The sequence below is a fragment of the Chiloscyllium plagiosum genome, unplaced genomic scaffold, assembly GCF_037043375.1.
Source record: "Chiloscyllium plagiosum isolate Xiang-an unplaced genomic scaffold, Cpla_swu_hap1 HiC_scaffold_6, whole genome shotgun sequence".
NCBI lineage: Eukaryota > Metazoa > Chordata > Chondrichthyes > Orectolobiformes > Hemiscylliidae > Chiloscyllium > Chiloscyllium plagiosum.
In genome coordinates, this window is record NW_028270144.1 from 101,320,034 (window position 1) to 101,343,944 (window position 23,911).

Below are 23,911 nucleotides of genomic sequence, written 5' to 3' on the forward strand. Positions count from 1 at the left end.
AAGGGAGTGAAGGTTGAAGACAGTGGACAGTGAGACAGTGGGCTGCATTGTCCAGGAAGGTTTTAAGCCCCTTGAATGTTGTAGGGCCTGTGCTCAAACAGAGAAGTAAAGAATATTCCACCACATTCCTGATTTGTGCCTTGTAATTGGTAGATAGACATTGGGGAAACAGAGGTAAAAACAATGACTGCAGATGCTGGAAACCAGATTCTGGATTAGAGTGGTGCTGGAAAAGCACAGCAGTTCAGGCAGCATCCGAGGAGCAGGAAAATCGACGTTTCGGACAAAAGCCCTTCATCAGGAATACAGCCCTCTATTCCTGATGAAGGGCTTTTGCCTGAAACGTCGATTCTCCTGCTTCTCGGATGCTGCCTGAACTGCTGTGCTTTTCCAGCACCACTCTAATCCAGAATTGGAGAAACAGAGCATGAGCTACTCTCCACAATATTCCTAGCGTCTGACCTCTTTTAGACACAGTATTGAATAGATGGGGGAATAGTTAGATTCAATATTTGACGTTATGACATGTCACTTCTTATTAGATGATATTCAAGTTGCTGCAGATAAACACAAGCTGCTTCAGTATTTTGTAAAGACTACATCTTTTTATTTTGCTGTTGTTCTGGCTGAAAGGAGATAAAGGACTGTTTTGAGGATTGTGGAATGGATTACTACCCTTTTTAAAGGAAGTTACCAAAACTGATTGTAAGTGATGTTTACACTGATGTTTTGTTCAAGGATTGCAGACAGGCTGGCACTGGGGGATGTGTACAAAATAAGATTTATCCTGCAATAAATAGCTTATGGTGAACTTTGACCAGATGTGGATGTTAAATGCCTTCTGCTTGCCAACAACTATGTGGTTAGTTCCTGGGGAGCTCAACAGTTTGTAGATGTGAATAATATTTCTGGAAGGGGAGATGATGTTTCTCTGCAGTAGATAATAGCTGAAGGAAGATAGTTATCTTCTCCCACTAGTTGCTGTAAGCTGTTGCTTTCACCCAGGAAGTCAGGTTTTACAAGTGGTGAGCATATCACCTATACCTTCTGTGAGGATGGACTGAAGGACATCAAGTCTGTGCAAGCAAAAGGATAATTTCAGTAAACCCTGTGGAACAGGCCATTGAATTGTTACCCAACCAAATTGTCCAACCATTGCACCAATGTGTTTTGTCTGTCTCTGTGTTTAGAGATTACAGTTTTAACATTTTATGTCAACAGTTCATAATTGTTTCCTGTAGCTAGAATTTATTTATTAGTAATAAAAAATTCTTGTTAGGAACAGCAACGTGGTCCAAGACCTCAGTCTAAAAGACCAGGTAAATTGGGAAATTCTTGTTTACTTTGATAAATGTTTTAACTTTGTGATAACATCGGGAAGAGCCGAACTTGATTTCCAGTGTGCTACCCTAGTGAGGTGTAACTATCTGAGGACTTGAAAATGATGCTGAGTATTGTGCAATCATCATATTTCCCCACTTCTGACCTTATGATGGAGGGAAGGTCATTAACAAAGCAGTTAAGGATGGTTGAGCTCAGGACACTGCCCTGAAAAACTCTTGTATTGATGACCTGGGACTGAGATGATTGTCCATCAACAACCACAATCATCATCCTGTGTGCTAGGTTTGATTCCAACCAGTGGAAAGTTTTCCCATGATTCATGTTTACTGTGTGCTCCTTGGTGCCATTCATGTCAAATGCTGCCTTGCACTTCAGGGCGGTTGCCCTTTCTTCATCTCTGGAGTTTTAATTTCTTCATGTTTAGACCAAAGTTGTAATGAGTTCAGACTGAGTGGCTCTAGCAGTTCCCAGACTGAGCATCAATGATGAAGTCATTGCTTCAGTGCTGAGCAAGTGCCACTTGCTTGTGCTGCTGATGACATCTTCCATGACTCTTAAGTTTGCTCGCTGAGCTGGAAGGTTCATTTTCAGACGTTTCATCACCATACTAGGTAACATCATCAAAGGCACTGGTGGCATGGCCCACTTTTCCTTATGTTTAGGTTTCCTTGGGTTGGTGATGTCATTTCCTGTGGTGGTGTCAATTCCTGTTCTTTTTCTCAGGGGATGGTAAATGGGATCCAAGTCAATGTGTTTTGCTTGTTGTCTGTCAAGTTCATTAGTTGCTGTTTTAGCGTGTTGGTGAGTTTGTGGGCTACTGCAATGTCAAGAGGTCTGAGTAGTCTGGCAGTCATTTTCGAGATGTCTTTGATGCAGGGGAGATTGGCTAGGGTTTCTGGACATGTTTTGTCTGCTTGTTTGGGTTTATTGCTGAGAAATTGGCAGACTGTGTTCATTAGGTATCTGTTCATTTTGAATACACTTGGTGATTTTCCTCTGTTCTTTGTTGTTCCTCTGTGCTGCAGTGTGTAGTATCTTGTTGAAATAATGTTCTAATACAGCTTCATTTGTGGGTGTTGGGATGATTGCTTCTGTAGTTCAGTATTTGGACGGTATGTATTGTTTTCCTGTAGACGCTGGTTTGAAGTTCCCCATTGGCTGTTCGCTCTACTGCGACATCTAGGAATGGCAGTTTGTTGTTGTTTTCCTCCTCTTTAGTGAATTTTATGCCAGCAATGATATTATTGATGGTCTTGAAGGTTTCCTCTAATTTGTTTCCCCAAGGAAACCTAAACGCAGAAATAAAAAGTAGGCCGTGCTTCATCCGGCGACTCACTGACGATGTTACCTAGTATGATGCCAGAAGGCCTGAAACAAACCTTCCAGCTCAGCGAGCAAACTTACAGAACCTCAACCTGAGCTACAAATCTTCTCAAAACTCGCTATCTTCCATGACTTTACTGATTCCTGAAAGTAGACTGAGTAGGTAGCTAGATTTTTGATAAGCAAAAGAATGAAAGGTTATTGAGACAAAAAAGTAATCAGAGGTAGGCAGGCATGCAGAGTAATCAGAATGATTGTGATCTTATTGAATGATGAAGCAGATTCGAGGGACTGAGTGGCCTATTCCTGTTTCTAATTTGTATCTTCCTGATCGTGCCATGGAAATATTTTTTGTGTTTTGAATATTTAAATACTTGTTATTTTCAACACATTTATGATGCTTTTGTTTAATTTGAAACATCAGTTTAATTTGAAAATGTTTGTATTTATGTAAGATTTCTAAAATTGATTAGTCGTGTTGGGTGCATTTTTGTGTTTTTGATGCAGTGCATGTATTCCATTGAGTGCTCAGGTGATACGTAACTGTCATACAGCAATTGTAATGTACTCAATAAGAGCAAATAATTATAATTTGCAGTACATTATAACTTTACATCTACTAGCAAGATGTGTGTAATTACTTCTGTTTGTGATAAGAAATTGTTAATGAAGACCAGTTTAAAATTGTATAACCCAGACATTGTAAACACCATTCCTACACCCCCTTCCACAAGCCTGCTCTCCATTTTCAACATTGTCAGAGATTGAGTGACCAACAGTGTGCTTGCAGATGATATTGTTATGAAAGTATCATTCATAATGCGACCTGCTTGTAGAAGCAACTGTCTTTGGACTACTTGTTCCCAAAGCTTTCCACTATTTATTCTTATATTATGTTTAGTCATTTTAAACTAATGAATAAAGATTGTTATCATTCTGTTATTATAAATGTTTCCCCTCTTTCCGATTTTCATCTGTAAAATGTCTTAGTCCAGGTTATTGAATAAGAAATTGAAATGTAGTCATGTTCTGGTGGTAAGACCGTATACATCATTGTGTTTCAGATTGAGTGTGCCTGAAGTCACACCTTTCACAGCTGTTTTGAAGTTTGCAGCAGAAGAGGTAAGTACATTAGACTGCATAGTAGAGTTATCGAATTGTGTAGTACAGGAGAAAACCATTGCGTCTGTAGAAGCTCTTTATGAGAATTGTTTAATTTCAAATCCATAGAAATGGCACCCATGATCACATTGTTTTATACCAAATAATTTTCAGTCTATACTTTAATTTGTTATAAGCAAAACCACAGTGTATAGCAATGGTGTTTGTAAAGTTTGGACTAACTGCGGTACAGCAGTACAGCAATTTTTAAAATAACAGCACTGCTTTTGAGGCAAACATGTAGTCATGATGTACTGGGTGAAGAATGTTATCTGGTACTTACTTGATAATTATTGTGCGTGCGTGCACCAGAGAGTGGTGAGTGCACGGAATGCACTGCTTGCAGAGGTAGTACAGTCAGAGACATTACAGACTTGCACATGCACATGAATGGCAGTAAATTGAGGGGTGTATCGGTTAGGTTGATCTTAGATTAAGATAAATGCTCAGCACAACTTTGTGGGCTGAAGGGCCTGTACTGTGCCATACTATTCTATGCTCTATGTATTCAATGCAGGGTGCTTGTGCTTATAGTCCTGAGTTCCAAAGTAATTTTCATAACACTGACTTTTAGGATTTAAGATTTTTAAATTGTGTTTCGTACAGATAGAAATAGCTGAAGTGAAAATTGAATCTACTTTTTCACCGAATTTCAAAATGAAGCCCTAGAAACACTGTCTGTAAGCCTGACCAGGAAGATTTAGTTCAGATATATCTGAAATGTGGAGATACTGTTCTAGATGTGAGATAAATAATGCATAAAGACATTAACATGGTGATGGAAATTACCTTTACCACCTCACCTTATGTAGCACAGTTAATAGAGTCATACTGCATGGAAACAGACAGTTTGGTCGAGCTCATCCATGCCCACCAGACATCCAAACCTCACCTTGTCCCATTTGCTAGCATTTGACTCATATCCCTCTAAACACTTTCTATTCATGTACCCATCCAGATGCCTTTTAAATGTAGTAATTGTACTTGCCTCCACCACTTCCTCTGGCAGCTCATTCCATACACACAGCATCCTCTGTGTGAAAAAGTTACCCCCTAGAATCTTTTTAAATCGTGCCCCTTTCACCTTGCACTTATGCCCTCTAGTTTCCACCCAAGGAAAAGGACCTAGGCTATTCACCCTATCTATGCTGCTCATCATATTATAAATTAATATAAGGTCACCTCTCAGCCTCTGACACTTCACAAAAAAAAAGCCATAGCCTAGTCAGCTTCTCCCTATAACTCAAGCCCTCCAGTCCCCTAAGTAAGCAAATAAATATTTTCTGCACCCTCTCAAGTTTTACAAAATTCTTCCTATAGGAGGGCAACCAGAATAGCATGCAGTGTTTTAAAAGTGGCTTCACTAATGTACAGCTACAATGTGACATCCCAACTCTTATACACAATGTTCTGACAGAATATTTGAAACTTTCCGAGGTATTTGATAGAAGCATCACGTAAGGAGATGCTGTCCTCGATCTTCTGGTAGGAAGATGGTCTCTGCAGCAACTTCGATGGCAGTTGATGCCAATTTGGATTCAAGGCATTTCAGTGAAATGCTATCCAAGGCTATTTTTTTTCTGTGGATTGAATTTATTAACTACTTTGTCTTTTTTATATAAATCAGCTGTTAAGAACTCAGCATTTTTTAATTTTAAAATCAACTTGTCCAGATATATTGTGTCACACCTTTAGATCAGGTGGGACTTGAACTCGTCCTGGTTAAGACTCTACCACTGCACCACAAAAGCACCATTAAATCATCTGTGTTTCTGAATAGATTGCTCATTTATATGCAGAGCCTGTCAGAGACCGTGCAGTGACAGCAAAAATTTGATCTTGTAGCTGTTTCTATACCAGTCCCATCTGTTTCCCCATAATATCTACCCAGTCAATTAATTAATCCCATTCAATTGCTTAAAAAGTAGTTACTCATCAGAACAATACGGTTGTCCTGATGCAAATGACCTTGCAGGATCTTTCCATGAAGTTGAAACCTGGTGAGTGGAATCCTCTAAGCCAGTCCCCAACTGTGTGTTAGAGCAGGAAACATGAAGTATTAAAGTAATTCAAACTTCCCATCACTCCTGGCTTCCTGTAGAATGAAGAGACTGTAAACTAGGTATAACTGACCCAACTCCTCTCCCTATCCCACAGAGCCAACACTCTCCCTGACTATGGGCACAATTTCTCACACTGATTTTCACCTCAAAAATCTGTGTGATTTTGTTATCTGCTAATTGAGAATAATCAAGACATGACATTTATTTGTTGGGAAAATGTTGGAATCAATTATGAAGGAAATCACAACCATAATAGATAGAGAGGAGCTAATAGATGCGTTGTAGTTGGACTTCCAGTAGATGTTTCACAAGATACCTCACCGAAGGTTAAATCTTGAGACCTCCAGGGTGTTGGACTTAAAATATTGACATAGATAGAGATTTGGCTAATGGGTAGGAAACAGTGAGTTGGAGTTGGAGTGTCTGTCCACTGCAGAGTTGGCAAACTAGAGATTCAGCATGCTTGTCAGATGTGTTTTTTCAGTTTTGAAAATAAGGGGTTCTTTTTGGCAACCTGTAGCCAATGGTATTCCAGTGGGATCAGTCCTGGAACCACAAACTGTTGACAATATTTGTAAATGACTTGGAGGAAAGAAGTGAATGTGCTGTAGTCAGATTTGCAGACAACACAAAAGTAGGTGGACAGCCATGCTGTGAAAGGTGTATCAACAGGTTACACCAAGACATTGATAGGTTGAGTAAGTGGGCAAATGTTGGCAAGAAAAAGGAGTATAATGTGGGAAAATGTGAAGGTAGTCATTGTGGAAAGGGAAACAAAAGAGCAGCATTACTTAAACTGAGATGTTGGAGAAAAGTGCAACACAAAGAGACTTGAAGCACAGAAAGCTAACACACAGGTGCAATGGGTAATCAGAAATGGTAATGGGATGTTGATCCTTATTTCACTTGGAATATAAGAATACGGAAGTCTTTCTGCAACTGTTTAAGATGCTGGTGAGACCACGTCTGGAGTATTGTGAGGAGTTTTCGCCCCTTTTTTTAATGGTAATTTTTGTTTGGAGACGATTCAGCAAAGGTTCTCTTCGATGATCCTTGGTATGGAGGTATTTTTAATAAAGAAAGGCTAAACAAGTTAGGACTCTACTCACTGGAGTTTAGCAGGATGACAGGTGATCTCATTGAAGCATGTCGGATTCTGAAGGGGCTTGACAGGATTAATGCCGAAGGATGTTTCCCAACATGGAAGAGTCTTGGACCAGAGGACATTGTCTCGGAATAAAATGGCATCAATTTAAGACTGAGCTAAGGAGGAATTTCTCAGAGGATTGTGGGTTTTGGGACTCCTCACCAGAGGGAGTTATGGGGACCTCGTATACTTTTAAAACCAAAATAGATTCTTGATCAGTAGGGGAATCAAGGATTGCTGGGAAAAGGCTGGAAAGTAGACATGAGGAATGTTGGATCAGTAATGATCCTATTTAATGGTGGAGCAGGCTTGAGTGGCTGAACAACCTGCTCCTCTTCCTATTTCTCATAGTGTTATGGTTTTATCCAATGTCTGTCCTTCATGTAGTCGCTTGAATGCTCTTGTGCATTCACACGTGTGCAAACTTGAGAGAGAGGAGGAAAAGAGTAAACGGTTTAAAGATCTGTGGGTGTCTTTGAACCATAAGGTTTTAACCTGAGTGTACAATTGGGTTATCATCACTAACAAATGTTAAAGTTGTGTATTCTGTTCGCTGTAATCTGTTGCTGTTTTCCAGTCAATGATTTCAAACAGGGCATTGAAAGAAGTGAATGTGAAATGAGACCCGGAGGTGTCCTTGTACACCAGTAAGCATGCTGGTTGTGGTCAGATGTGACTCCATACTCTTAACTTCCCTCTGAAAAGTCATTCAGTTCTCATGAAGGTGACTCAACATATCCTGCTTGATGGCATTTAGGGATGGAAATAAAATCTGACCTGCGATTGTTTTAAATATATTTGTTCATGTGATTTGGGTGTCACTGTCTAGGCCAGTACTTATTGCTTTGGAGTAGGTGGTGGTATAAATGCAAATGAAACAATTAGAAAATGCTACAAGCCACTGCCAGTTATATTATCCCTTTTGTAACTATAGTCATTTCTTGCTTAAAGCTGTAGTAGTATTTCTGAAAACAGCAACTTCAAATGAAAACATTACACTAATTGGTTGTAATGGAAAAATCCAATGTAAAAGCTCCTGTTAGGTTCTGTAGGCCTTTTCTCATCATAAAAATCATTAAAACATTATATCAGTAATTAGAAATACTTAACATTACTAAATCTTTAAGTGAAATTACTTTCAAGTTAAGTTAATTTAATATATATAATTGGAATGCATTGAAGTGACTTGTTAGAATTGCTGCCTATCCAGCATGCTGAATCTCTAGCTCGCCAACTCTCCAGTGAGGTGGCTCTGCAAATTGCTGACCTGTCCCCTTGCTGTTTCTTGCTCCTAAGCCTGTGACTGAGGGTTCATGAGATGAGTAGAGAGAACAGGAAGAATAGTTTCAAATTGTAGGTTGCAGACATGAGTCGCAAATTGGAGAGATGGGGTTGAGGGAAGGTTGGCATTGACTGGGGAGGCTGATTGGAAGATGTTACTTTAAAATATATCAATTGAGTGATGTGACCCCATCCAAGACCCGACGTTTTATTTTAATTCAAAATGTGAATGCAGGCCATATCACCTGACCGTTAAAGTGGAACAAGTTAAAATAGGTTAATTTAAACAGAGTACTGACTATTTGGAAATTAAAAAGCCTATGCTTCATGAGAATGTTGAAAAAGGCATCAAGGTTTTCTTTTTAAACAAAGATATTTTGAATCATTTTTAAAAATCAACTTGACTGACTGTGCTTTACTGCTTGAGTCAGGTAAGTTGCTAAAAGGGAGCCTTTAAATAAATCAAATTGTTGAGACATCTCTAGACCAGTGAACGTTTCAAAGATAAAAGAATAGGATTGTTATTAATTTAAAAGAAAATTAAAATTATGTTTTTGGCAATGTGGAAGATAAGATTGAGAGGAAAATTCAAGAGTAGAATGGTGCATATTAGTTCAAAATTCCATTTTATCAAGGTATGGTTTTGAAGATTCTTCAATGAAGAAATTTTAATATGGAATATACATTGAACTTCTATCACAAAAGTAACATGTACTTCACAAACTGTGTATGCAAAGTTTAAAATGTTGCCATTTCTCAACTGATCCCTGATCCCATCTGTCCTCTATTCCCTGCCTGTTCATGTGTCTTTCTAAATACTTCTTAAACGTTGCTTCTATTACCTTCCCTAGTTGCACATTCCAAGCACTTATCACCTTTTGTTTAAAAAAGAACTTGTCTTGCCAATCTCCTTTAAATTTTCTCCCTCTCACATTAAACCTATGTCCCCTTGTATTTGACATTTACACCCTGGGAAAAATAGTCTGACTGTCCACCCTATCATGGTCTTATCATAATTTGCCCCTCAGCCTGTGATGCTCTGGTGAAAACAATCCCAAGTTTATCCAACCTCTCCTTAACTTTCCAAATATTGACTGGAAAAGCTGTAGTTCTAATACTTTAGATGGGCCAGTTTTTGTCCAATGTGTGCAGGAGGGTTTCCTGACATGGTATGTAGATAGGCAACAAGAGGTGAGGCCACATTGGATTTGGTACTGGGTAATGAACCAGGCCAGGTGTTAGATTTAGAGGTAAGTGACCACTTCGGTGATAGTGATGATAATTTGATTATGTTTACTTTAGTAGTGGAAAGGGATAGGCATGTAATAGTTGGGGGAAATTATGATGTGATTAGGCAAGATTTAGGATGCATTGGATGGGGAAGGAAACTGCAGGGGATGGGCACAATTGAAATGTGGACCTTGTTCAAGGAACAGCTACTGTGTGTCCTTGATAAGTATATATCCTTCTGGCAGGGAGGAAGTGGTCGAGCGAGGGAGCCGTAGTTTACTAAAGAAGTTGAATTTATTGTCAAGAGAAAGATGGAGGCTTATGTGAGGATGAGGCGTGAAGGCTCAGTTACGGCACTTGACAGTTACAAGTTAGCCAGGAAGGACCTAAAGGGAGCACGAAAAAGAGCCAGGGGAGGAGGTTAAGTCTTTGGCAGGTAAAATCAAGGAGAACCCTAAAGCTTTCTATAGGTATGCCAGGAATAAAAGAATGGCTAAAGTAAGATTAGGGCCAGTCAAGGACAGTAGTTGGAAGTTGTGCATGCAGTCCAAGGAGATGGGAGAGGCGCGAGATGAATATTTTTCATCAGTATTCACACTGAGAAAAGACAATGTTGACAAGGAGAATACTGAGAGACAAGCTGTTAGACTAGACAGGATTGAAATCATAAGGAGGAGAGGTGTTAGCAATTCTGGAGAATGTGAAAATAGATAATTTCTGGGCCGGATGGGATTTATCCTAGGATTCTCTGAGAAACTCGGGAGGAGATTGCAGAACTTTTGGCTTTGATCTTTATGTTGTTGTCTACAGGAATGGACCAGAAGACTAGAGGATAGCAAATGTTGGCCCCTTGTTCAAGAAGGGGAATAAAGGCAACCCTGGTACTTACAGGTTGTGGGTAAAGTGTTGGAAAGGATTATAAGAGGATTTTTAATCATTTAGAAAGGAATAATTTGATGAGGGATAGTCAACATGGTTTTGTGAAGGGTAGGTCGTGCATCACAAACCTTATTGAGTTCTTTGAGAAAGTGACCAAACAGGTGGATGAGGTTGAAGTGGTTGATGTGTATATAAATTTCAGTAAGGCATTTGATAAGGTCCCCTAGGGTAGGCTATTGCAGAAAATACAGAGGTATGGGATTGAGGATGATTTTGCCGTTTGGATCAGAAATTGGCTAGATGATAGAAGACAGAGGGTGGTGGTTGATGGGAAATATTCAAACTGGAGTTCAGTTACTAGAGGTGTACCGCAAAGATCTGTTTTGGGGCCACTGCTGTTTGTCGTTTTTATAAATGACCTGGATGAGAGCATAGAAGGGTGGGTTAGTAAATTTGCAGATGACACTAAGGTCGATGGAGTTGTGGACAGTGCCGGAACATGTTATAGCTTACAGAAGGACATAGATCAGCTGCAGAGTTGGGCTGAGAGGTGGCAAATGGAGTTTAATGCGGAAAAATTAGGTGATTCAGGTTTGGAAGGAGTAACAGGAATACAGGGTACTGGGTTTAAGGGTAAGATTCCAGTGTGGATGAGCAGAGAGAGCTCTCGGTGTCCATGTACATAGATCCCTGAAAGTTGCCACCCAGGTTGATAGGGTTGTTAAGAAAACATACGGTGTGTTAGCTTTTCTTGGTAGGGTGATTGAGTTTCGGAGGGATGAGGTCATGCTGGGGTTATACGAAATTCTGGTGTGGCCACATTTGGAGTATTGCATACAGTTCTGGTTGCCGCATTATAGGAAGGATGTCGAAGCTTTGAAAAAGATGCAGAGGAGATTTACCAGGATGTTGCCTGAAGTGGAAGGAAGGACCTATAAGGAAAGGTTGAAGGACCTGAAGCTGTTTTCTTTAGAGAGAAGGAAGGTTGAGAGGTGACTTAATTGGGACATATAAGATGTTCAGAGTATTAGATACGGTGGACAGTGAGCGCCTTTTTCCTCGGTGATGGCTAGCACAAGGGGACATAATTTTAAATTGAAACATCTCTATGACTTTATGACTCTATGAAGGGCAATAGATATTGGACAGTGGTCAGAGGTAGTTTCTTTACTCAGAGAGTAGTAAGGGCATGGAATGCCCTGCCTGCAACAGTTGTAGTCTCGCCAACTTTAAGGGCATTTAAATAGTCACTGGATAAACATATGGATGAAAATGGAATAGTACAGGTTGGATGAGATTCAGATTGGTTTCGCAGGTTGGTGCAACATCAAGGGCGGAAGGGCCTGTACTGCGCTGTAATGTTCTATATAGTTAATACACTCCAGCCCAGGCATCATCCTCATTGATATCCTCTCCAAAGCCTCTTCCTATAATGTGCCAACCAGAAATATACATGATACTCCAAATGTGGCCAAAAGTAAATTTATACAGTTGCAACATGACTTGCCAAGTTCTATACTCAGCTCCCTGACTGATGAAGGCAAGCTTGGCAATGCCTTTTTTTCACTGCCTGATTCACTTGTGTCGTCTCTTCCAGGGAACAATGTACTTGCACGGCAAGATCTCTATATATATCAATGCTCCTAAGGGTCCTACCATTGACTGTAACTCTTGCAATTTATCTCCCAAAACGTATCACCTCTCACTTGTCTGGATTAAGTTCCATCTGCCATTTCTCTACCCAGCTTTCCAATTGAAACTATATCCTACTGTATGCTTTGACCATATTCCTCACTCTTCACAACTCCTCCAATATTCATGTCATCTGAAATTTACTAAGCAGACCACCAATGTTTTCATCCAAATTGTTTATATAACATACAAATAACAGGTCCTTATACTGATCCTTGAGGAACATCGCTTGTCACAGATCTCTACAACTATTTTCTGTCTTCTTTGTATCCAACCTACCAAATCATCGTGGATCCCATGTGATTTAATCTTTTGGACCAGCCTACAATGAGAGACCTTGTCAAATGATTCAGTAAAGCCCATGTAGAAAGTATGCCCTACCTTCATCAATCATTTTCGTCACTTCCGTGAAAAACTCATTAAATTTGTAAGACAAGATCTTCCCTGAATAAAGCCATGCTGACTATTCCTAAAACATCCATTCTTTTCCAAATGTGAGTAAATCCTGGCCCTTAGAACCTTCTCCAGTAATTCCCCTACTACTGATGTAACATTCAGCAGGCTGTAATTTCCTGGATTATTCTTGTTGTCCTTCTTAAATGAAAGAACAGCATTGCCTATTCTCCAGACTTCCAGAGTCTCACTTGTGGCTAAAAAGGATGCAAAGATTTCTGTCAAGATCCCTTGACTCCAAGTATCTTGGCATAGATGCCATTAGGTGCTGGAGACATATTTACCTTAATGCTTTTCAAGACACCTAACACCACCACCTCCTTAATAAGAACATGCCCAAGAATATCAACATACCCATCCCTAATATTAACATTATCCGTTTCCCTCTCCTTGGTGAATACCATAATGAACTGCTCAGTAAAAGCTTCTCTGGCTCCATGCATAAATTTCTTTAGTGGGCCTACCCTTTCCTAGCTATCCACTTGCTCCTAATATGGTAAAAATGACTTGGGATTATCCTTAACCCTACTTACCAAGGGCATTTCATATTCCCTTTTAGCCCTCCTAAATCTTTGTTTAATTTCTTTCCTACATCCTTTAAATTCCTCGAGGGCCTTGACTGATTTCATTAAACCTTACATTTGATTCCTTTCTCTTTTTGACTAAACTTTCAATATCTCTTTTCATCCAAGGTTCCTGAATCTTAACATCCTTACCTTTCATCCTCTCAGAGACATGCTGGTTCTAAACTCTGATCAACTGCCCTTTTAAAAGACTTCCACTTGTTGGATGTGGATTTACCCTTAAACAGCCTTTCGCAGTATAATTTCTCCATGTCCTGCCTAATGCTGTTGCGACTAGTCATTCCCAATTTAGCACATTTGTCTGAAGATCAGTCTTATTCTTAGCGATAACTATCTTGAAGCTTACAGAATTCTGATCACTGTTCTCTAAATGCTCCCCCACTGCAATTTTGATTGCCGAGCAAGACTCCAAATACAATACAAGGGTAGCGGGTTTTGAGAAGATTTGTAGCTCAGTTTGAGGTTCTGGATGTAAGTTTGCTCGCTAGAAGGTTTGTTTTCAGATGTTTCGTCACCATACTAGGTAACATCATCAGTGAAACTCTGGTGAAGCAGTGGTGGTATGACCTGCTTTCTATTTGTGTTTAGGTTGGTGATGTAATTTCCTGTGGTGATGTCATTTACTGTTCTTTTTCTCAGAGGGTGGTAAATGGGGTCCAAGTTGATGTGTTTGTTGATAGAGTTGCGGTCAGAATGCCATGCTTCTAGGAATTCTTGTGCGTATGTCTGTTTGGGTTGAACAGGTACCCAATAGACACAGTCCATTGATTTCTCAGCAACAAACCCCAAAAAGCAGATAAAACACATCCAGAAACCTTAGCCACTCTCCTCTACATCTTAAAAATGACTGCCAGACTACTCTTGGTAGCCCACACACCCACCAACACACTAAAATAGCAGCTAATAAACTGAAAAGACCCTGTAAAGACAACAAGCAAAAGAAACGTCATTTACAGAATACCTTGCGAGAACTGTAACGAGCACTACATTGGACAAACAGGCAGAACACTAGCCACCAGGATACATGAACACCAACTAGTCACAAAAAGATATGACCCACTATCATTATTATCCTGACGTACAGATGAGGAAGGACACCACTTCAACTGGGCCAACAGATCCATCCTAGGACAAGCCAAAAAGGGACATGGCGAGAATTTCTAGAAGCATGACATTCCAACCGAAACTCTATCAACAAATGCATCGACTTGGACCCCATTTAATATCCTCCGAGAAAAAGAACAGGAAATGACATCACCAACCTAAGGAAACCTAAGCACATAAAAAGAAAGCAGGTTATAACTCACTGCTTCACCAGAGGCTCACTGATGATGTGATGAAATCAGGTAAACTTGCATCAAGATCCTTCTCTTGTGTTATAGCCTCACTGGAAGATAACCATAAGTATTGCTTTCTGACATGATTAATGAGAAATGGTGATTCTTTGAACAATTCTGTGAAGATAACTTACAATTAACTATTTATTTTGTGTAATTCCAAGCTATTTTGAAATTATATTTAGTTTTAAGTTTAAGCAAGTTAAGGTAAGATTTTGAATGGCAAATAGAAGCAACTGACTTCTTCTAGAGAGCAAGAAAACAGGGCACAGTAAAAGTGAAAGGGGGAAGAGAAGGAGGCAGCAAGAGGTTGGAAGCTTGATTGCTTTCAAGTTGGCACTGGCTTTCTGAAGTTCTGGACTTAAAATGGTAACTGTTTTCCCTTCACACATGCTACCTTGCCTACAGAGTTTCTCCAGCAATTTCTGCTTTTCTTTATTTCTGGCGTTCTGGTTTATCACAGTGTGGTGTAAAATTCCAAGCAGTGGAATGTGGTGAAACGGTTAAAAATTATGTCCCAATACATGTGTGAATCTAACCGGAATGGAGGTGTTGCTTAGTCCCGTGTGAATCTTCTTATCTGTATGTAACCAGAATGGAATGTGTTTTTTAGCCTTGCTCTGCTGTTCACATGAATGTTTATATCTGGAAAAGAGTATATCAGCTGGAAAAGTCTCCAGTTCGGTGAGTCTGCTCCGGGGTTACGTTTAACCGCCGAGCGTGGGTTGTTGGCAACCGCTCTACGAGAACTGACGGCTCCCAGTTTTGGTAACATGTAGAGTGAGTATAAGCCAGACCCGTTCTGGCGACGCTGCGGGGAATAAAATGCCCATATTCTAGCAGACTCGCCTCTTGGTCGTTTGTTCTGTGTCAGACTACTCTCCTACGAACCTGACCTTGAGAATTTTTTAAAACATTTGGCGTAGTCGGCAGGATCAATCGCAATTGAGGAGAGATTTTGATACAGAACAATGTTTTGGAAAAAGACTAAGAAACCAGAAGAACAAACTGTGGAGGTCCCGACCGTCCCGGGATGGCATGGATGTGGGCATGTACGTGGCAGTTTGTTTGAGAAAGGATCCCAGTCCTGCCGAAGAACCCCTTGCCTGGGGTACAGCGGAGGATGTGGGCATGTCCAAAAAGCTGAAGCGGAGTTAACAGAATTGAATGGGATTGAACTGAACTGAACTGAGTGGAACTGAAGTGAATCAAATTGAACGGAACAAAATGGAACTGAGCTAAATTGAATTGAAATGGACGGAACTGAATTGAACACAATTGAATTGAACTGAACAGACCTGAACTGAGCTGAATTGAATTACACTGAATTGACTGAACTGAAATTAACTGAAACGAATTGAACTGAATTAAGCATAATGTAACACATGTATTGGGCCAAGCAGTGGAATGTGGTGTAAAATTATGTCCCAATACATGTGTGAATCATAATGTAACACATGTATTGGGCCAAGCAGTGGAATGTGGTGTAAAATTCCAAGCAGTGGAATGTGGTGAAACGGTTAAAAATTATGTCCCAATACATGTGTGAATCTAACCGGAATGGAGGTGTTGCTTAGTCCCGTGTGAATCTTCTTATCTGTATGTAACCAGAATGGAATGTGTTTTTTAGCCTTGCTCTGCTGTTCACATGAATGTTTATATCTGGAAAAGAGTATATCAGCTGGAAAAGTCTCCAGTTCGGTGAGTCTGCTCCGGGGTTACGTTTAACCGCCGAGCGTGGGTTGTTGGCAACCGCTCTACGAGAACTGACGGCTCCCAGTTTTGGTAACATGTAGAGTGAGTATAAGCCAGACCCGTTCTGGCGACGCTGCGGGGAATAAAATGCCCATATTCTAGCAGACTCGCCTCTTGGTCGTTTGTTCTGTGTCAGACTACTCTCCTACGAACCTGACCTTGAGAATTTTTTAAAACACACAGCTGTTACCATTTTGGCTTCATTAACTGCCATAGAGAGGAAATAAAATTTGCAATGAGCCTTTATATCCTTGGAAAAAAATTTCCAGATCTGTCACATTTATTACTTAAGATTACCTTGTCTCACTTCATGACTTGTCAGAACAATATTATTTAGATTATGCAAGAAGGCAACTATTTGTGGCAAAGACTTTGCAGACATGACTAATTTCAAGATGTGAAGTAGTGATGTCAGTTCATCTCTGACAATCATTTGATTTCAAAATTCATATATTTTGCATCGAGAGAACAGTTCTTTTAGACTACATTTTTAAAAAATCAAATCAACTTAATTAAAATTGCGCCCAATTCTGCATGAGTAAATGCAAAAGTAAATGTCATTGTGACTAACAATTTCAGTCGTCTTCAAAAACGTTCAATCCCAGAACTGGACAGGTTTCACTGAATAAATTACAAATCCTATAATTTGATATCTACATTGAAATATAGGAGGGATTCAAAAACAACTTAATAACTCTTCTAGATTTCAAAGAGTTTGATCATTTGTGAGTAAACAGTCTTTGTTTCAATTTGATCATTTATTTGAATTGAAATTGTTGAGATGGATTCAGCCTGATTTGTATTGGTAGTTAGAAACAATCTTGATCTGGCAGCATTGGAACAAAAGTGAATTTGTAAATAATGAATATCTAGCTTATTTGGAGTTATGACTGTCTGTTCAAAACATATAATTAATAGTCTCATGTTGCACCTAAATCCTTCCCACTTGGATTGCATATTGCTATTTACCCAGTTACTGTGATGTACTGCAGTCGAGATCTTGTTTAAATAAATGTCATAATGAGCAGAGTATTTCTTCTTTAAAAATATGTACTTTAAGTAGAATGTCCACAATACAGTGATCATCAAGAGCATCAATTATATGAGAAAGATGAGGATGCATTCTCAATGTGCACTCAGAATTATTAATTGGCATAAGCTAATTTCAGAAGATACTGCTTTTGTGTTCAAAGAACTTGGGTATTTCAGAAACAGATGATCAGTATAGGAGATCATTTATTAAGTGTTTTTATGTTGTTCCTTGGAATTATTTTGCCCTAAGTGTGCCTACCTGATTAAATTATCTTGAAGAAAAGGTAGAGTATTTTGCCAGCCTGTGTCTGATTCTGGCTTAATTTGAGCTCTTACTTATCTGTGATGGTGCAGGCTTGTTTCAAGCTGACAGCAGTGACCTTATCAAAAAATGTAGTGAGACTGGGATTAAATTCTGTTTTTGCTTCTAGGGTACTATATTTGCATAGAGGCATGTAAGCTTCTCTGACAGCAAGAATGTAATCTTAAAAAATGGATTTGTACTACAATCACACTTTCTAAAATTCAGTCATGGGACGTGAGCATCACTGGCAGACCAACATTATTGCCTGACCCTAATTGCCCATGTGAAGGTGGTGGTCACGGGGGATTCAGTCCATGTCTTGCAGTTAAACCCACAATTCTATTTGGGAGGCATTCCAGGATGTTGATGTAGCAATAGTGAAGGAACAGTGATATATTTCCAAGTCAGAGTGGCGAGTGACTTGCCGGGAAGTTTGTAAGTGGCAATATTCCTCTGTATCTGCTGCCATTGTCCTTCTAGATGGAAATGGTCATGGATTTAGAAGATGCTGTCTAGGGGTGTTCAAATTTCTGCTATGCATCTTAGAGCTTGTGCGCACACTGTACTGATCAGTGGTGGAGAGAATGGATTTTTGTAGATGGGGACAAATCAGGTGGGCTGCTTTGTCCTGGACGGTGGCAAGGTTCTTGAATGGTATTGAGCTGCAGTCAACCAGGCACTGTCACACACCTGAGTTGTGACTTATAGACGATGGCTTGGCTGTCAGGAGTCAGGACGTGAGTTACATGCTGCAATATTCATGACCTGTGACCTGCTTTTACAGCCACTGTGTTTGTATGGCAAATCTAGTTCAGTTTTTGGTCGATGATAACCCCCAGAATGTTGGTCACGGGGGATTCAGTGACAGTAGATCCATTGAATGTCAGAGGGCTATGTTAGATTTTCTTTTATTGAAGATGGTCATTGCCAGGCATTTATGTGGTGCAAATGCTACCTGCCACTTTTCAGCTCTAACCCGTGTATTGCCCTGGTCTTTTTGCATTTGAACATGGACTGCTTCAGAATCTGAGGAGTCATAATGATGCAGAGCATTGTGCAATCATTTGCAAACATCCCCACTTCTGGCTGTCTGGTGGATGGAAGGTCATTGATGAAGTAGCTGAAGATGGTTGAATCTAGGTCCTGGGGATCTCTTGCAGAGATGTCCTGTAACTGTATTGACTATCCTCCAACAGTCACAACCATCTTCTAATGTGCCAGGTATGACTGCAGAGCGTTTTCCTCTAGGTTCCCATTAATTCGTTTTGTGAGGGCTCCTTGATGCTATACTTGGTTGCATGCAGCCTTAATGTCAAGGATTGGCACTCTCTCCTCACCTGGAATTCAGCTCTTTTTGTCCATGTTTAAAACAAGGCTGTAATGAGGTGAGGAGCTGAGTGGTCCTGACATTGCCTAAATTGGACATCACGAAGCAGGTTATTGTTGAGCATGTGCTACTTAATGACACCTTCAGTCATACTGATGATTGAGAGCAAACTGCTGAAGTGGTAATTGGTAGGATTAGATTTGTCCTACTTCTGGTGTGCAGAACATACCTGGGCAATTTTCCCCATTGTTTGCTCGATGCCAGTATTGTAGCCCTGCTGGGGCAGCTTGGCTAAGAGCATGTTCTGGAGCACAAGTCTTCTGTATTATTGCTGAAATGTTATCAGGGCCCATAACCTTTGCAGGATGCAGTGCCTCTAGCTGTTTCTTGCTGTCTGGTGGAGTGAATCAAATTGACTGAAGACTGACATTTATGATGCTGTGAACAACTGGAGAAGGCTGAAACGGATCACCTATTGGGCACTTCTGTCTGAAGATTGTTGCAAATGCTTCAGCTTACCTTGGGATTAATGTGTTTCCTCAGCCATCATTGGCGATTGGGCTATCTAGTGAGTTGTCCACCATCTTTCACAAATGGATATGGCAGGACTGCAGAGCTTACATGTGTTTCATTGATTGTGAGATTGCACAGCTCTATCACTTGCTCCTTATGCTATTTAGCATGCAAATAGCCCTGTTTGGTAGCTTCACTGGGTTGACAAGTCATTTTTAGGTATGTCTGATGCTGCTCCTGACATGCCCTCCTGCACTCTCCATTAATTTAGGGTTGATCACCTGGCTTGTTGGTACTGGTTAAGTCAGCGGTATGCCAGGCCATGAGGTTTCAGATTGTGTTATGTATCTGACTCTGCTGCTGTTGTTGGCACAATGTATCTTATTGTCCAGTCTTGAATTGCTAGAACTATTCAATCTCTGTCCAATTTAACACAGTGCCTCACATGATGGAGTATAGTTGAGACTTCCTCTCCACAAAGACCGTGCAGTGGTCAGATTTACTGATATTGCCGTGGACAGATGTAATAGGTAAATAAGTGGGGATAAGGGCAAATATGTTTGTTCTTTTTGTTGGTTCTCTCACCACCTACTGCAGACCCAGTCAAGCAGCTATGGCCTTTTGGACCCAGCCAGATCGATCAGTGGTGTTATTGTTAAGCCATTCTTGATGGTGGGCATTGAAATCCCCCACCAGAGTACGTTTTGTGCCCTTGCCACCCTCAGTACTTCCTTCAAGTGTTGTTCAACATGGAGGAGTGTCGAGGGAGGGAGGATGGTATGTGGTAATCAGCAGGCAGTTTCCTTGCCCATGTATAAATTGAAACCATGAGACATCATGGTGTCCAGAGTCAATGTTGAATAAAGGGCCACTCCCTCCCAACTGGAAACTACTGTGCAATCATCTCCTGAGGAAATCTACCCATAAGGTATTCCTTGCAGTTGATAGAGAGGTTGACCCTGTTGGTCATGTCGAACATTCACCATGGATGGTGATGGTGGTGGCTGGGACATTGTCTTTAAAATATGGTTCCATGCATGTGACTGTCATGCCATTGCTTGACTAGTCTGTGAGACAGCTGTCTCAATTTTGGCACTCTGGATTTGCGCCAATGGGGTATGTTGAACTGAACTAATGACTTGGTGCCTGAAATAAATCTTAAAACAGTGTAAAGTTTTGCTCTGTGAAGAGCAGATTTCTGAAGCTGCCTGGCATCATTTAATTGTAGAACCGTATAACTGACAACATGGTCATTTGGCTTGTCAAGTCTGTCCTTTTGAGATGCAAACCAGTTCAATTCCCCAGTTCTTTCCACATATCTCTGCAATCCAATTCTAGCTGCCTGCTGAATCCATATCCATTAACCAATCAGATAGTTTGCTTGAAATTCTAATCACTCGTTGGGTAAGGAAGCTTTTCAGTATTGTTTCTGATTCTTCTTCCAGTCACCACCTGATCACTCCAGCTGGCACAAATTGATAGAACTGGCATGGCATAAGGTCTGCTTACTATATGTAAGTTTTAATTTAGATTTACAGCCAGAAATAAACTCTGGCTTGTATAAAGCTCCAAAACCTTGTTTGAGTAAAATCCTGAACATAGAGGTTTATAATATCATGAGCATAAATAGGGTGAATAGCCAAGATCTTTTTCCCAGTCCAAAACTAAAGGGAATAGGTTTCAGATGAGAGGGGGAAATTTTAAAAAGGACCTGAGGGGCAACTTTTTCATGCAATCGGTGTTGTGTGTATGGAATGAGCTGCCAGAGGAAGTGGTGGAGGCAGGTACAATTACTGCATTTAAAAAGGCATCTGTTTGGGTATCTGAATAGGAAGTATTTAGAGGGACAGGGACCAAATGCTGGGAAATGGGATAGGTCAGATTCAGATATCTGGTTGGAACAGATGAGTTGGACAGCTATTTCAGTGCTCTGTGACTATGACCTCAAATGCCACTTTGAAACTTTCTGATGAAGCATCATTGACCAGCAGTATTCTTCCTTTCAATTATACTGCTCAGAATTTCTGGCAGTTTCTGGTTTATTCAAGAGTTTCAGTGTGTGTCGTATTTTCCTTTCTTTCCAGAACATGGTTTTATCAGTATGAAGGAGGAAAGAAACAAATAAACAGTGTTTCCAGTTCTAGTGGGAGAGCAATCAATCCCAAACTGCATAACTGCAAGTCTCCTTTATAAGTATATTCAAAAAAGCATGCATTATCCCTTGCCTCTTGCTAGCAACACAACCAGATGTAAAACCATATTTTGATATTTAAATCTGTAACTGGATTATTACATGCAGTGTTTGAAAGGTAAGGATTAAAATTTTGGCAATACAATCCTTTTTGTACTTAGTTTAAAATGTAAATCTGCAAACAGAATGGACTGAACTACACTTTACTATCAGCTGCATAAATAGTTTTAAGTTGTATAGGAACAGCAACGTCACCCTGACCTGTGAACGGTGTATAGAAATAAATAAGCGTGTGCACATTCGATTCATGATTCTCATGAAGATATTAAATACATCAACTTTACAATGATGCACAATTTTACAGTTTTCTAAATAACTAATTGTTATTTAGAGGTGATAATCAAAAATCTCCAAAACTTTACTGCACCATCCTCTTCCCTTATTACCACATTTAAAAGGAAACAAAATAATTTGCATTTTTATGAAATAATTTTGCTTTTTCAGGCAGTGCAAGAACATTTTAGAGCTAGCAAAGTGCTTTTGAAGTGTAGCCACTGCAGTAAGACGCCATGATCAATTTCATTCCCCATGTTGATGCTCCAGCTATGATTGATCAGCATGGCATTGTGCTAATAATTTGACATTTCCATTCTCCTGTTGAATTAAGGATAGATTCAAGAGGACCTGAAATTGACTCCAGTAACTACATTTCTTGAAATCCGATCTAATGATTAAGCTTATGGAAAAGTGTGGTAGTTAAAGAGCAATATCACCAGTAAATATAAGGTTTTCTTTGCAATGTGGTTAAGTTGCCTTTTTAGAAAACTTGGAGAAAGTGAGGACCACAGATCCTGGAGATCAAAATCGAAGAGTGTAATGCTGGAAACGCATAGGAGGTCAGGCAGCATCAGAGGAGCAGGAGAATGAACGTTTTGGGTTTAAGCCCTTTAATAGGAATGAGGCTTGTGGGCCAAGTGAGCAGAGAGATAAATGGGAGAGGGTGGGGCTGGGAGGAACGTAGTTAATATATTGTGACTAGGCCTCCGTAGCCTTCTGTGGTAGCGAATTCTACAGGTTTATTCTTCTCGAAAGAAATTTGTCAGCATCTCATTGCGAAAATGGCCTACCATTTATCCTCTGACGATGACTCTGTTGTGGACCTCCAGCAACTCCAAGAAACTTCCTTTGTGCTAGGTTTCAGTTTCAGGCCATTGTCTCTCTTGGCGATAGGTAGAAATTGGGGGTGAAAATGTTAGTTTGGAGAGAAGGGTGGAGTGGATAGGTGAGAAGGAAGACGGACAGGTAGGACAATTCAAGAGGACGGTGCCAATTTGGAAAGTTGGGACTGGGATAAGGAAGGGGAAGGGGAAATGGGGTAACTGGTTAAATCTACATTGATCCCATATGGTTGGAGGATCCCAAAGCAGAAGATGAGGCGTTCTTCCACCAAGCTTGTGGTGATTAGGGTTTGGTGATGGAGGAAGCTCAGGGCTTGCATGTCCTTGGAGGAATGGGGGGGAAGAGTTAAAGTGTTCAGCCACAAGGCAGTGCGGTTGGTTAGTGTTGGTGTCCAGAGATGGTCTCTGAAAAGATCCGCAAGTTGGCATCCTGTCTCCCCAATGTCCTATCTCCTCTTTATGACTGGCTGTGCTTTTCTAGCATCACACTTTTTAGAAAACTTAGCAACAATTAATTCAGTAGAAGCTCCACAAATCCAAGTACAGTAAATGTATAAATAAATTAAGTAGTGTCTAACACAATCAATCAAGAACATAAGCTGAGAAAATCTGCCTTTTAAGATGTTATTTCTTCCAGTTGATACAGAAATTTTACTCAGAGGTTATGCTCCATAGAATCCTCTTCCACACTTTTCACTGATTAAAGTTTGAATTTGAATTTGGTGGTTTGTTTCTTTTGGATGTGACGAGCTCAGAGAGGTCAAGGAGGAGATAGGAGAGAACCTAGAGAAAGGTACAAGTTCAAAGTTAGCATAGCGAGGAGCCTTGGGGAAAGTTCAACCGATGGGCAAGGTAATGGAAGGTAAGTAGCAAATGCATCTTTTTGGATGGTGTTTTCTTTGGTGACAAAGAAATCATGAATTCCTTTTTAAAGGTTGAGGGTAGACAATACAGACAATGGACAGTAGGTGCAGGAGTAGGCCATTCTGCCCTTCGAATCAGCACCACAATTCATTATGATCATCCTCGATCAGTATCCTGTTCCTGCCTTATCCCCATAACCCTTGATTCCACTATCCTTAAGAGCTGTATCCAACTCTTTCTTGAAAGTATCCAG

The 23,911-nt window shown here is 40.2% G+C and overlaps 1 protein-coding gene across 1 annotated transcript in view; it reads left to right on the top strand.

The window, feature by feature from the left end:
* ufm1 (ubiquitin-fold modifier 1) overlaps window positions 1-23,911 on the top strand; it is a 40,824-nt gene that overhangs the window by 2,570 nt on the left and 14,343 nt on the right. The window contains exon 3 of the mRNA XM_043692117.2: window positions 3,732-3,789. Coding sequence (XP_043548052.1) covers window positions 3,732-3,789 — 58 coding nt within the window. The remainder of the gene's footprint in view (window positions 1-3,731; window positions 3,790-23,911) is intronic.